General features: G+C 36.8%; 1 protein-coding gene across 1 annotated transcript in view; it reads left to right on the top strand.

Annotated features, from left to right (window-relative positions):
* Positions 1-14,823, top strand: part of cobl (cordon-bleu WH2 repeat protein) — a 112,056-nt gene that overhangs the window by 79,793 nt on the left and 17,440 nt on the right. Inside the window, 1 exon segment of the mRNA XM_042740501.1 lies at positions 10,525-11,107. Within this exon segment, the coding sequence (XP_042596435.1) occupies positions 10,525-11,107 (583 nt within the window).

Here is a 14,823-nt window from a genome sequence, read left to right as displayed (position 1 = left end):
ATTGGCTAGGGTAAATTTTTTTGGCTATTCTATTCAGTGCTTGATTCAATAATGATCTAAATAATATTTAGGTCTTAGAAATACATTTGTTGTTGCCTTTTAAATTACATCTCTGTTTTAAAGTTCAGGAATTATTTAATCTAATAAAACCAAATAAAAATAAGTTCCTGTTCATCAAAGGATCCTGAAAAAAAAGTATATATATTCACAAAAATTAACTAAAAAAATAAGCTGTACAATTGTTTTCAACTTTGATAAGAAATTGTTACTTGAGCAGCAAATCAGCATTTTAGAACAATTTTAAATAGATCATGTGACTTTAAAGACTGGAGTAATTACTGCTGAAAATTTAGATTTGCCATAACGAACAATATTACTACTTTACTGTGTTTTCAATCAAATAAATGCAGCCTAAGAGATTTATTTTAACCCCTTACCTGTCACCCCCCATTTTCGGCATGGAGACACAAATGACATACCCAAAATAAAAAGGTTTCTGCTAACGAGTCTTTCTGACTAGATACATAATCAACATATGTTCACAAAGCTGACACTTCAAAGTTTACTGTTCAACAATCAGAACGATAATAAAGATATATAAGCTCAATATGTTACGATATATGTTACAATAATAAAGATATATAAGCTCAAACATGAAAACAAAAATAAAAATATTAAAAACAAATTTTTTAAATGTATAAAAAAAATTGTTGATGTAGGATTTTGTATGATTTAAGAAGCATGATGAAGCTAAAGCCACAAGTCTACTAATGCTTAATTTGTAATTTCATGATATAATCTGTAAAACTGTGAATTTTATGAAACATTTTCTAAGGCCATGTCGTGTGTGTTTTTAGAGAAGGCTAATAAAAGGCTAATAAAATTGATTTATGGCCCCTGTGATCTCCTGTAAACTCTCCTGTAAGCTCTCCTGTGTGCTGTCTCCATATGTTTGGCTCCACAATCTGCCTCATTCATGATTCTATTGTTCTCACGAAACAAGCCTTTCACACATCAGCCAGGTATGAGACATTATCCCCATTATTCTTTTATCTTTATTCTTTTGTTTTTATTCTGCCATTATTAGCCTTTGTTGTGGTATTTCAAGGTTTACCATGCCACATCGCTTCAATCCCATCTTCATTTACCCAACTATTATCAAAAGTCTTACTATAAAAATACAACAAAACATTTTCTTACGACCTTACGTAAATTATTATGACAAAATGCATTATGAAGAAGAACTGCACCTGTCATGTAGCTTCATTAGCGCTAACAATAGCATCAAGCTACATAAGACAATTTATGAAATTATTAGTACACTTTTACTCAAAACTCACTTTAAACCACCAACGAGTGTTTGTAATAACTCCCTTTTGTGATCATGTGAAATTTGGTGTTTACTGTTGTTTACAATGTTGTACAATGTAGATCTCACTAACCCTAGTGGTATTTGAATGGTTGTATATATAACACATTGTAACACAGAGCGTTAAATAAACGCTCTATTGCATGTTGTTTATGCTGATGAGAGAATTTGCGAATGCATAATCATCAGAATTCAGGTCAATGAGCGCGCACACTAAACAACTTCTCGTGGAGTTCTCCACAATGATGAATCAAAACGCCTCTGATTGGATAGGCTATTGCATTCATAAGCTCAACGGTAATGTGTGTGATTGGTTTATAATGCTCAACGCTTCAGACCATGCTCAAAAAATGATTTGATGCAATGTAATTAAGCAAATCTACTAATAAAATGCAGACATCGACACTAGTAATTCATTTCACTCTAACATTACACATTTCACTTGACAGTCAATCTAGCTTACCACAGACAGCTTCTCTAGCTTTTCACAGGCAGCACAAACGGTGTTCAAATAATAAAACGTCAGCAATGCAGGCCAACAGTAGAATTTGCAGATTTGGCTTCAATTGACTGTAGATCTTTATGTTCTCTGTGTTCTCAAATTACCCGGAATGAATGAGAAACCACTTCAGATGATTCAGTGCATGCAGAGAACTAAACAAATCTTTTAAAGTGATTTGCGAACCAATTTTGCAGGCTAATTTGTTCAAATCCTTGAACAGAATCAACTCATAAGAGGGATTCATTCACGAATGGGTCATAGTTTATGCCCCAATTAAAAAAAGAGACTACACTTGGAATAAACTGTGTTTCTTAACATGTATAGCACACAAATATCTAAAACAAAGTAACGAGAGGAACGCCACCTACTGAAGCGAAGTAAAAGTACTGTTTTTTTTGTTTTGTTTGTTTTTTTTTTGTTCATTAAAAATGTACTAGAGTTAAAAAAGTAAAAGTACCCATCTTTAAATCTACTCTTAAAAGTACATTTTTATTTCCAAAGGTTAACTCAAGTAAATGTAACGGAGTAAATGTAGTTCATTACTACCCACCTCTGCCTGCATTCTATTATGACATGTCAAAGCCTCTTTTTTTTTCTGGAACATGTGATTGCATGTGCATATGTGCATCAAAACGACCTGGAGCATACTATATTTGCTGCTATGAGCACTATGTAGGGGAAAGTTGAAGCAGCACTCAGTGTTAGGGAGGGAGCAGAAAGATGAATGGCCAAGCAGCCTGCTGTGAAACGTAACCCAGCAGCCCAGTGTGAGTGTGGCGAGACCCTGGCCTTCATAGCCTGTAATTATTAAGCACTCCTTCCGCCCTTCTCTCCTCTGCTCTAAATTAAAACTTTAACATTCCAGAGGAGTGAAATCATACATTGTGCTGCCCCATTGTGGATTAAAGGTCAAAGTTTAAGTGTGTGGTACACACACAGATTAAGAGCCCCTTTTAAGTGTACATTAAATATATTTAAAGACTTCAAGGAAGAAAAGAAATCACATAATGACTTTGAACTTTAACACAGTGAAAGTAAATCGTCATGTAAAGGGGCACAATGCAGTCCATGGCACTATAAAAGGAGACTCCATGAATCATGTGCATACATCATGCAACATACAAGACCAAGCCTAGGCAATCTGTGCATTTTTGAAAAATTTTCTGAGGTAGTATTTGAGGTAGTATAAATCGAGGGAAACAGAATTACAGTAGACATAAATTAACATCTTTGGTTACGTAAGTAACCTTGTTCCCAGAGAGTGGAGCAAGACGCTATGTAGTTGAAGACACTTTGTGGAATGCCTTCAGCATGACAGAATCTGAAGCATGTGTGGAACTATTCCAATCTCGATTGGTGTTTCATTGTGACTAGGGGTGCTCCGATCAGGATTTTGAGGCCGATCACCGATCGCCAATCACAGAAAACAGTATCCGCCGATCCGATCACCAATACCGATCTTTTTAAAGCCTTCTTTTTATCATTATTTAAAGTGATCATCCAATCGAGATTTTTGAAAATGAATTCCTCTCTTAGGTGACTCTTGTGATAGGATTTTTTATTTTTATTTTCATTTTCATTTGAGGGGTGGAGGGGGAGGGGGGGTTTACATTTTTCAAAAATATATATTTACCTCACCTAAATGTTTGATCATGCACTGTATTTTTGCTTTTACAATCGTGTAATTGTTGCACAATAGCTTACACAGCGCAAAACTGATTATGTGAGCTGTATGTGAGGTTCACACATACTCCGTTTGCAGTGCGTATGTAATCCATGTGTGGTTGCACTGTTTTTATGTTTTCAATGTGTGTTACAGAAGCAGCATGGACTGTGATTTATCCATTATTTTTATTTTAAATCAAAACATTGTTACTGAAAAGGCTTTTTCAACATCAACATTCAACATACAGTAATAAAATTTTTCATCAATTATTCAATGCTTTTTACGTTTGCATTTACTTCTAGATTTCTATATTAAGTTGCAAAACATTTAAACTACTTTTCTTAAATATTAAACATTCTAAACTAAAACTTACAATTTACAGAAACAGTCAGCTCTACTGCCTTTTCTTTTCCATATAAATCTTTATTACAAGCAATCCTGTGGTTCATAAAGAACTTTAAGAACTTTAAAATTATTGTGAACCTGGCATTATGTGTTTACACTGCGAGTGTGCATGAGCGCACGGTCTCCAGGAAAGTGCGCGAGTGTTGAATGGTTTAAACACTGGCAAGAATTAAAAAGAAAAAATGCAGTTTATAAACTTTAGTGATAAAGCGATACTGCCTCAATAATGCAAGTGACAATTCCTGTGTCAACTGTCCAGCATGCAGCTTGCTTATAGTGCAGAATTGATGTGATTTAAAGCTGTTTGCATTTTGAGAGAGAAAGAGCGCATATGGTGATTCAGTCACGCTGTTTGTGAAATTATGTCTCACAGAAACTTTTTTAAATTACTTTATAAGTAGGGATGTAACGATTCACTCAACTAATGATTCGCTTCATGATTTTGATTTCTCGATTCGATTCACGATTTCTTTTGTTTATTTTTAAAACAAAATGAGATTTAAGACAAATTATAAATTAAATGTGTCCTTTTATTATTGCTTGGACCAAATGCTGCACATTTCTTCATGAAATTGAAATATAACTATAATAATATACTAATATTATTGCTCTTTTGTTGGTTTTGATTGCTTCTGTTGTCCTCATTTGTAAGTTGCTTTGGATAAAAGTGTCTGCCAAATGATTAATTTAATATAATGTAAATGTAAATAACAAAACTAAATTGGAATTTTAAAACAAGCCCCAAATCAGATAAATAACACAAATAAAATAAATCTATTCATATAAACAAAATAAGGCTTTGTCTGTGCTCTTTCCATTTAAAATTAGAAGCAACCACTGCATTTTAATCATGATCCAAACAAAGATGCTGCATACATGCAACATGAGCAGTTTTTAATCTAAATTAGATTGTATAATTTCGAATTTTTTTAAGTTAAAACAGAATGGTTTGACTTCAGTTTTGTGAGACCATACATAAAATTATTAGCATGAAGCGGCTGACAAGCTGAACGAGACGCAGATTCACTCTCTGCCAGCAGATGGCGCTTAAAGTGTTTCCTTGGTTTCCGCTGTAAACAAAGCAGCGCTGCACTTATGAACTTTAATATGCATTATACAGAGGCAATATGAAAAGAAAAATACCATCTAAACTTTTCTAAAGACAATAAGTTCCCGCTCCTCCTCAGACATGCATTACTCCTACCCCTAAATGAATCGCGATTTGTTTAGCATCTCAAATGATTTGAACCGTCACATATTTGAATCGATTTTCAACTGGCTCGCGGTTAATCGTTACATCCCTATTTATAAGTTATTTAATGAAGAAATATGAATTGTACCTCACCTTCAGCGTTATAATTATTTCACCCGCGCCGGACAGAGACTGAGACTGTGCCGCTGCAAGTCGAGCCTAACCTCTCACTGCGGCGTCATCAGGTTGAGATCGTTTTTTGAAATCTGCCTTTTAGAGACTGCCGATCGATCATCCCAATGTGATTATCGGCCGATAGTGATCTGTAGCCGATCAATCGGAGCACCCCTAATTGTGGCCTAACATGTGATGATGTACATGGAAGCTACAAAGGTAAGGCACACTTACTAGTGCCTGTCCTGGTGTGAAGCTTGTCCAGGCACACCTCAGGACGAAGGTCCAGGCTATGAAAGCAGAAAAAAAAAGTGTGTGTGGGTTTCAGTTGGGACTGCAGCATTGCAAACTTTCTGAAGGGAGACTACAGATATAAGGGCATTTGATGATGCTATGCCTTTAATTGAATGTGCCCTCAGCAGCAGAGGTGAAGGCAAACTGCGTGCCTTGTATGCTGTAGAGAGTGCCTCAACAATCCACTTACTAATGGTTTGCTTCAAGACAAATAACTGATAGCTAATAACTGGTCCGTCTTCCTCCAATGAGAACCTTTTTACATAGGCCTCTAGAGCCCTGACAGGGCACATTAAATGTGGCCCCTCATAGTCAGCAGACACTTGCAGTGGAGGATGGAAGGCCTGCTGAACTGTAGGCTGTAGACCAGCAGTAACCCGCAGCCCCATGAGACCTGAATCGGCAAGTGCGTCTGAAACACTGCTGATTGATGTTTTGCCTCCTGAAACCTCTCAACGACCAAACTAACAGTGTCACCAAAAAGGTCAGAAGGCGACAGTGGTGCATCAAGGAAGAAAGCTTTATCCTTCTCCTTGATAACTGAGAGGATCAAACATAGGTGCCTCTCCGTTGCCATTGCTGCCACAGAGTGGCAGATGGCCTGGATCATCTCCTTGGTGGCTCGGAGAGCCAGGTCTGTGGCACAAAGGACCTCTTCAACATAGTCAGATCTGATCTCCTTGCCTTCAGACAGGTCTTTAAGCAGATCAGCCTGGTATACCTGCATGATTGCCAAGCATGCACCGGCCCAACCTGCTGCCCACAAGTGTAGATGCAGTTTGGCATGGCTTAGTGGGCAGCGTCAGGGCCTTCAGGGATGTTGCAATCTTGGGTGAGAGATGGGTTGCAGGTGTCTCTTCAACTTGCAGCATCATCATTGGGAAAAAAGGCAGACCCCAAAACCTAGAGGCTGTGCTCGGCTCTTCGGGAAGCACTCATCTGGTTTACTTATTGTTTGCACTTCCAGCTTTTGAGAAGGCCACTCGATCTTTAGTTTCTCGATGGCACAAGTTACATTCTCCAACAGCTCCTCATAAGTGAGGTGTTGAGTCCTCAAAATCCCCTGCCTCAATGCTTAGGACATCCACCTCCTCAGAGCTGAATAGACCCAGCATCACACTCTCACTTAGGGTGGAAGAAGCCACAGAGCTAGCTTCCATATCTCTAGTAGGAGCAGCGGAACTGGCCAATGAGGGCTGAAGCCTTTTTGAGCTACTCTACCAGCACTCCCGTGAGAGCTGCATGTGCATGCTCCACTCACAAACAGTCGATAAACAAATGTGTGTCCTTGCCCGTAATGTATCTACAGCAAGGAGGCAAGCACTTCTTAAACTGTCAATCTTAAATAACACATAGTGCTTGCTAAAGACCAGAAGGAAGCTAGCCATGTTTTATGCCAGCTTACCTTTGTAGCTTCTGTGTACACCGTCATGTTACGTCATAACACGACACTAATCGAGACTGGACTAGTTCAACATGTGCTTCAAACCCTGTTACACTGAAGGCGTTCCCAAATGTGTCGTCATAGACAGCGCAATGTGCAGCTCAGTGTTCGTATCAGTGTAAGTATGATCACGAAAAACCTGAAGAAGTTATCAGGAATTTTAAAATAGCAATTTCAAGGCCTGGAAAAGTTTTGGAAAAGTCGTGGAAATTTATTTATAAAATATCGGTTCATTTTTCTTTGATAATATTGGTTAAACAAATTGCAGTACTTATAAGTTTGATATCCATCTAACTACAGGATTACATTGAGGTCTGATTCAAGTTCCATTAGATTATTTTTTAACATTAATTTTGTAACAAACTAATATATAAATAGCACACGTTTCTGTTGAGCTTATAAATGTAATCGCTAATCAGAAATCATAAAAATTTTTTATTTTTTTCCATATATAGAAATCAGTGGGAAACACCAACTGTTTGGTTATCAGAATTCTTAAAAACATCTTAACATTTACAAATATTAACAAATAATGTTTAAGATTTACTAAAATATTATATATTATCAAAAGTCAAATGTGTAATATATTTAATATTATATTTAACTTAACTCAACACAGGACTTTATGCAGGTGGCATCAACCCATCAATCGATTTAGAAGCGCATGGTCACCATAGTTGTGTTCACAGAAGCAGCATAAATTAAACTGCAACAATTGATTTCAAGTAGGGGAACATGAATAATTACAAATCATTTCCTTTGTCCTCAACATACAGAGTGGGAATATGTCATTTTGTTCAATGTTTTTCTCACCTCTGACCCATATTTAGGCATGCATGTACCCAGGAACATTCCTCCTAGGCTTGTTTATTTACAGCATAGCTTGTTTTTGATTTCATGGTTCATACATGGAATCGAGTCTGTCAGACTGGCTGCTGGTATCTCAACACGCCAAAGCAAGCTGGTTCATGTACAGTACAGCATGTTTTTCTTTAAACAGATAAACTGTACTGTTTGCAGCTATAGATTCTTAAATTCTTGTCTGAATTTGCTTTTGTATGTCATTACCAACCTTTAGCACTGTGCAGAGCTGTATTAACCAATCAATGGCAAGCTGATACGGAAAAAAGACCTTTTAAAGGGACAGTGGCTCCTTTTTACTTTGATCTGTACTGTTTTGTCTTTGAAAACATACATACCACAAGGGTTTATTAAATTAGTTTGTCCCCTCTGGCATATCTCTGAATTCTACAGAAATTTGATTACATCTGTGTGCTGCAGGGCTGTGATTCACCCTTAATGATGCAAATTTACAGTAAATCAGTAAGCTGAGAATGCCCTTGTGCTGTTGTCACACTGGGGAGTTATCACTGTTCAACTTTTATTCTACTATATGTTGTGCTCTGATCTAATATTGCATCCAAAGAAACTTAATTTTACAGAATTGCATAATATTGCTTGTTAATGGAAGTGGAAAGTAGTGCTTGTTCATGGAAGCATCACTGTTGCTATTGTCCATACTTATGGTTTAAGAAGTGCTGTGTTAATACTTTTCTCATTTACACATTATATCTAATGGGAAATAGTTGTGAAGAAAAGAGAGATATGTTTTAAAGTGCTTTATTTGGGGAGGAGCAAGTTTCCAAGTATAATCCACTAAAATAATTCAATAACGTATTGGCCCCCAAACTTTTGAACAGCAATGTATAATCCATTCCCAGACCACCAAAAATTTATTTTCAGTGATCTGATCACAGTGTGCCCTGGTGTGTGTTTACACCTGGCTTGTAATATGGCCAAGTGTGATATGCTTACATTAAAAACATGTTAATGCCAAGTGTAAACATAGACACATAGGGCCAGATTTACGAACAGGGTTCCACATGCGTGGAAATTTCCGCGGGTGATTTACTGACAACACGCAAATTAAAGAACACAGACGCAGCATCTCATTTCCATAATGACCAAGGCAATATACCAAGTGCAGCACATATTAGTGTAAGGATATGTTCAGATTTGGATAATGTGTTATTCTGGCATTCAAAATAAATGAATTTGTGTGGAAAAAATGCTGTCCCTTCTACCAAATGCTCTCTGTTCTCTTTGGTGCCTCCTCCTAGCAACAAAAATTGACAATTGAGCTCTCCTCGAACGCAGATGAGCCATTGGCAGTCGAATATCAGTTGCACGGGGAGTGGAACTCAGACATCTTTAGGTTTCAGCGTCCATTGAGAAACATTGGGTGATCCAAAGTTTGCATCGGTTTAATGGTGTTTTTGCTACAAAAATAGAAAAAACGATGTGCCTAGGGTACTTGTAACACTAATTCCAGTTATCCCGAGAGGATAGGCAATGTAATTAATTTTATTCCATTACCTAAATCCAACCAAAACAGAGCAAAATGTCCCTAAGCATTCAACCCCAATCAAAATGAAGACAAAAATGTTCATTTTCTGGTTGTCATACTCTCATTAAGTTAAACTTTTCATCTGCTCAAGCAGAACGTTAATGTCATCTTGTGATTCAGCAAGTTATCAAAACTATAAAACTAGCTAACATAAGTGTTAAAGTTAGTGAGTCCATGCTAACATACAAATCTAAATAGTGTACCGTGCAGTGAAAGTCAAAAACACGTAAACGAAGGTCTATATAAGAGTGCCTCTCCATATTAATCTGGTTAAATGTAAATTAATTTAATCTTACTATGCAGTATATGAACGGTGTTGAGCCGGGATGTTGTCATTGCGATCGTGGCGACTGTAACATAATTCTCCCGTTTGCATTGTGATCTGTATTTTTACATATTTATTTTAATATCTTTTATATATCCCTCCATGGCATATTTAAGTCCCACTTGAAGGTCCATCTGTGTCCCAAATTTAGCAGAAACACCTCGGAAGAAGGTTTTCAATGACAGCTGTCATTGTAAGACAGTGATCAACTCTGTTTGTTTGTCCGAGTGAGCAACAGTAACTAAGGGAGGCGGGGCAGACCGAAAGGTCAATTGCAACCATTTCAAGTTCAAACTTTTTTGGGGCATTAAATAATGTCATGAATACCAGTAATTTGACAAGCACAAATGTTAGTAAATCATTTGTGTGATTAATTTTAATACTCTCCTCCCATAAATTTTTGCGTCTGTAAGGTAAACTCACAAATGCATATTCAGTAAGGTCTGGCACAAAAATAACTGTCAACGCCTTTTCATTGCTAATTCTTTATTGTGCGTCTTTAGTAAATCCTGACAGTACTATTTTTAACAACAAAAGACGGTTTGCGCTGGCGCAACCTGTTAGTAAATCTGGCCCATAGAGACCTTTTACTTAAGTAAGCAATGCCCGTGCAATCATGCACATTCCAATAACCATATAACAGTAAAAAACACTCGGTACTTAGTAACTGCATAGCAACAACCCTGAACCTCCCAGAAGTCCTGAATATTCAAACATTTACATTTGTCCTCTGTCTTCCTCTATAGATAAACCTCAGCTCTCCATCCTCACACAACCATCTTAAGAAGCGGAAGGCTCCAGCACCTCCACCCACACCGTCGCCCGAACCAGTTATTTCCACTTCTATGCCTACTGCATCTGTGTGGGCCCCCTGTGTCCCAGTGCCAGTTGAAAGGACCCTGCTGCCATCTCCCAGAGCCTCAACTCCAGCCGATGATTCTGATCTGAGCCATAGTATTGAGGATTCAGAGCCAGCCAGGTCCATCTGTAGTAGCTCCGGCAGTGATGTAGCTGCGGGATCCAGCAGCAGTAGTCTAGCTGAAGAACCTGTAACACATCAGGTTCATGTGATAGCTGCATACACCACATATACACCAGAACCTGAACCAGAACCAGAATATGAACCTGAACCTAAACCTGAACCTGAACCTGAACCTCAACTTAAACCTGAACCTAAACCTGAACACAAGGAAGAAGCAGCTCCTCAGACTCCAAAAGAATCTCCTCAAGAACCAGGTCCAAGTTCAGAGGATCAAATGCCAGAAGACCCAGAGCTAGAGATGGAGCTAAAAATGGAAGAGATGGAGAATAACCGTAATAGTGGAATAGGTAATGTAACTATTTCTTTTTGTAGCGAAATCTATGAAATAATGATAATATTTTTTGTTATAAAATGCAGCACAGTAAACATAAACTAGCCACAGTATGAACCATAACTTTTACAACATTGTTTCAGCTCTTTATACTGGCAAATTTGCTGTGCTGTGCTGATTTGCTGGCAATTTGACAATGAGTTCCTGTTCAACACATGACCTGTAAAGGAAAAATAATGCTAAATTGGCGCCAGAAGCTGTATGTCTAAAAGCTGAGTTTTACATCAACCCACCATCTCATTCGCTCACTCTCCCTCACTAAATCAGTTTAATATTGAATTTGGAGTGAGAGAGAGCAGACAACAGGTAAACAAGACCAGTATATCAAGTTTTCATTTTCAGTTCCAAGACAACTTTATAACGCATCACTGATTTCTAAAAGCATAAAATACCACCCCTTGGCTAAAATGTTCTTGGTAATAAACAGTGAACAGTTTCCAGTGTACAAATAAAGTGCGAAGTATACTTTTTCACATGTTGGCATCAGCATATTGCGCACGTACTGTATGTGGCAGCCCAGATTTTTCAAACGTTGTATACTCCGCACATTCAGGTCACATGTGTGCATTCGTATCATGTCACATTATTTTTTATAGCGCTTTATACATAATTTTTTATAGTGCTTTATAGAGATTGTTTCAAAGAAGCTTCACATTGTTACAAGAGTGTTACAAGCTGTTCATGCATAGATGAGATCCCTAAAGTTGCAAAGACTAAAGTCTCAAACCCAAAGAGATATTCTTTATAAAAGTTCAGACTCATCCACGCCTTCCTAAAACGCCTCGTTTAAACACGCCCCCACATGTCTATGTCACTGTGTGGGAAGATTTGCATAACACCGCCCAAATAAGTACATTTTCATATTTAAAGAATTTGCCACTGATGATTCAAACGCGAGTTTAGAGCAGTGTAGAGTAGCGCTTGTTGTTTGTCATTTCTCCGATCACAAAATGCAGATATTGTTTAATGTTACGCGGCGTGATATGCAACGCAACGAGTAAAAAGACAGTATAAGTCATTATAATTCGTAATTATGTCCCCACCAGATGCAACAAATGCCTCGTTTATAATGGGTTTTATTGTTTTTGTCTCATCGCAGCGGGAGACGGCATCACAGTATGGTAAGGGGTGTAACATTTCCGTCACACTCTTGAGGCATTCGGCCAATCACAATGGACTGAATAGCTGGCCAATCAGAGCACACCTCGCTTTTTAGAACAATTAGCTTTTTTTAAAATTTACACGTTTCAGAAAGACGGGGCATAGAGGAGCAACAATAATGTACAGTATGTGGAAAATAATGTGTTTTTGAACCTTAAACCGCATAAACACATTTCATTAAACCAGATTCACAAAATAATGTTCTTTTTAGCAACGTCATATGACCCCTTTAATCAAAGATGAATGCAGGTGAGGACACACCTGATTTTCATGTGCCAGGAGAGACGTTTTTTTCACAAAGGCCAAAAATTCAATACTCTGTCAACTCTTCTGAATGTTCAATTAATAAGAGATGAAATCCAAAGCCTTGATCTGCACTGCTGCTTTTTTTGGATGGGGTGAACTACAGTGAGCAGAGCTTTACAATGTAGAGCAGAAACAGAAAACAGATACAGAGTCTCTGTATGCTGGGAAAAAATAAAACAGAACAAGTCAAACACTTTTAACATTAAAGAACCATGCTTTTGAAAAACTCTTACCAAGCATTGATTGCATACTTTGATAAAATCTACAAAATTTCAGTGTAAAAGCTAAAAGGAGAATAGAGAGGGTGTGAGACACCATTTATTGATTTCTCTGTGCTCACTGTCTCCTCAGAAGCTGGGGTTATGGGAATAAGATTTATCTGCACCTGTGAAAGAGACCTGGTGATGAGAAAGCTAGCATAAATATAGAACTGTTTTAAGTCCAGAAGATGATACAGGTCAAACTCTATGATGGATCTATTTAAAAACATAATGTATCTGTTCACAGTTCTAGGTTATCTTGTTGCATGTTTCACTGCTCATACTTTACCCATGGTTAGTAATAAACTTGGCTGGTCAGATTTCCAACTTTTAATTTTTTGACATTTATACTATCATAATATAACAGCATGCAACAGGCTATTTTAATGATGACTTTTCTATCTGGAAAAGTCGGTGTGAACTTTTCTCTTTCCTCCATATACTGTATTTCACCTTTTTACCAGTGTTGCAGATATTACAATAAAAGAAAAGAAAATATAACAAAGAATATACATAAAATCTATGCATACTTCGTAAAAGATTTAGGACAGAATTACGGAGTCAGCACAAAAAACAAACAAACAAAAAAAAATACTTTATAACAAAGTAGATTCATGGAATTCATGTCTACTTCCATTTCCCTTTCACTAATGGCAGCAGTTTTTTTTTCTTTACTGGTAAAAATCTTTATTATAGCTTTGATTTAGATAACAGGAGGGGAGTAGTAAATTTATACCTGTTTTAAATCTTACCTGCACATAGATAACAATCTATATGAATTTATGGTTGCGAAAATGACACTCTAATCTAAAGATGAAAAACTTCCTAACTGTGGCCTTGGTACAAGCAATTCTACACAGCTTCATGACTGAGCTCATAAATCACCATAATTTATATGATCTAGTGATTTTTATTTAAATTATAGAAAGCTTGCAGATGTTGAAAGTTGACACTATTCTCTCATACTTGACAAACATTTTTATTTTTTTTTAATTTTATGTTTTTATTTATTTAAAAAATATATATTATTATTATTATTATTATTTTTATTTATTTTTTACCATTTGCCGACAGCAAGGATTTTCATATATAATTCTAAAATATGGTGTTCATGGTATTTATCTTGCTTTGGCTTTGTCGTAGACTCATTGTGCATCATGGCAGTGTGAGTGGACACATATCCTGCAGTAACTAAATGGAGCTTTTCTTCTGATAGCTGCTGAACTACCATTACTGAGGCTGATATATTACTTACTGAACTCCTCAAAAAACACCCCACATGTATTATTTCTTTTTAAACACCTGCTAGCTTCAAGGTAACCTCCACAGGAGTGGGACAAGATAATGAGTAAACACACCAATACTGATGTAACACCACTCATGTTGTTTCTACTCCTCAATTTATTCCAGTACATCCAGATTACTTATAAACCGACTACCTCGGTCTCTGCTGTTGTGCTTTGTATATAGCATTGATAAAACTTACAGTACATTACAAAACGCTTACCCTAATATCTGAACATTAGCATTTTGTTCCTTTAAAATGCTGAAGCTGATTGATTACTTAAATTACATTGTTTTTTGAAGTAGTATTCAATCCCCACACCCTACTCAATGTGTTTACATGTACTTTGAAAATTCAATTTTAGTTTGAATAAAAAAATTCATTTTTGCTATTAAATGTAACAAACAATTTAGTCTGACCAAAATTATATCAGTCCATATTTTGTGAAGTTGGACTAACAGACCTATCGATTGTAGCTCTGCTTTGTCCAGCATGTATAAAACATGTACCATAGATGGCCTTGTCAGCATGTGATCCGAAAGACAGAAGTACATATTTATTAAAATGTAGATGTAGCGCACAAGTAAACTTACTAATTGTAATATGTGGTAATTCTTTTGGGGGTACATATCGGATTTGCAGAGTGTTTAGGTGTAATTT

This window comes from Cyprinus carpio, chromosome B16, assembly GCF_018340385.1.
Source record: "Cyprinus carpio isolate SPL01 chromosome B16, ASM1834038v1, whole genome shotgun sequence".
In the NCBI taxonomy this organism is placed as follows: domain Eukaryota; kingdom Metazoa; phylum Chordata; class Actinopteri; order Cypriniformes; family Cyprinidae; genus Cyprinus; species Cyprinus carpio.
This window is presented reverse-complemented; position numbering and strand designations above follow the sequence as displayed.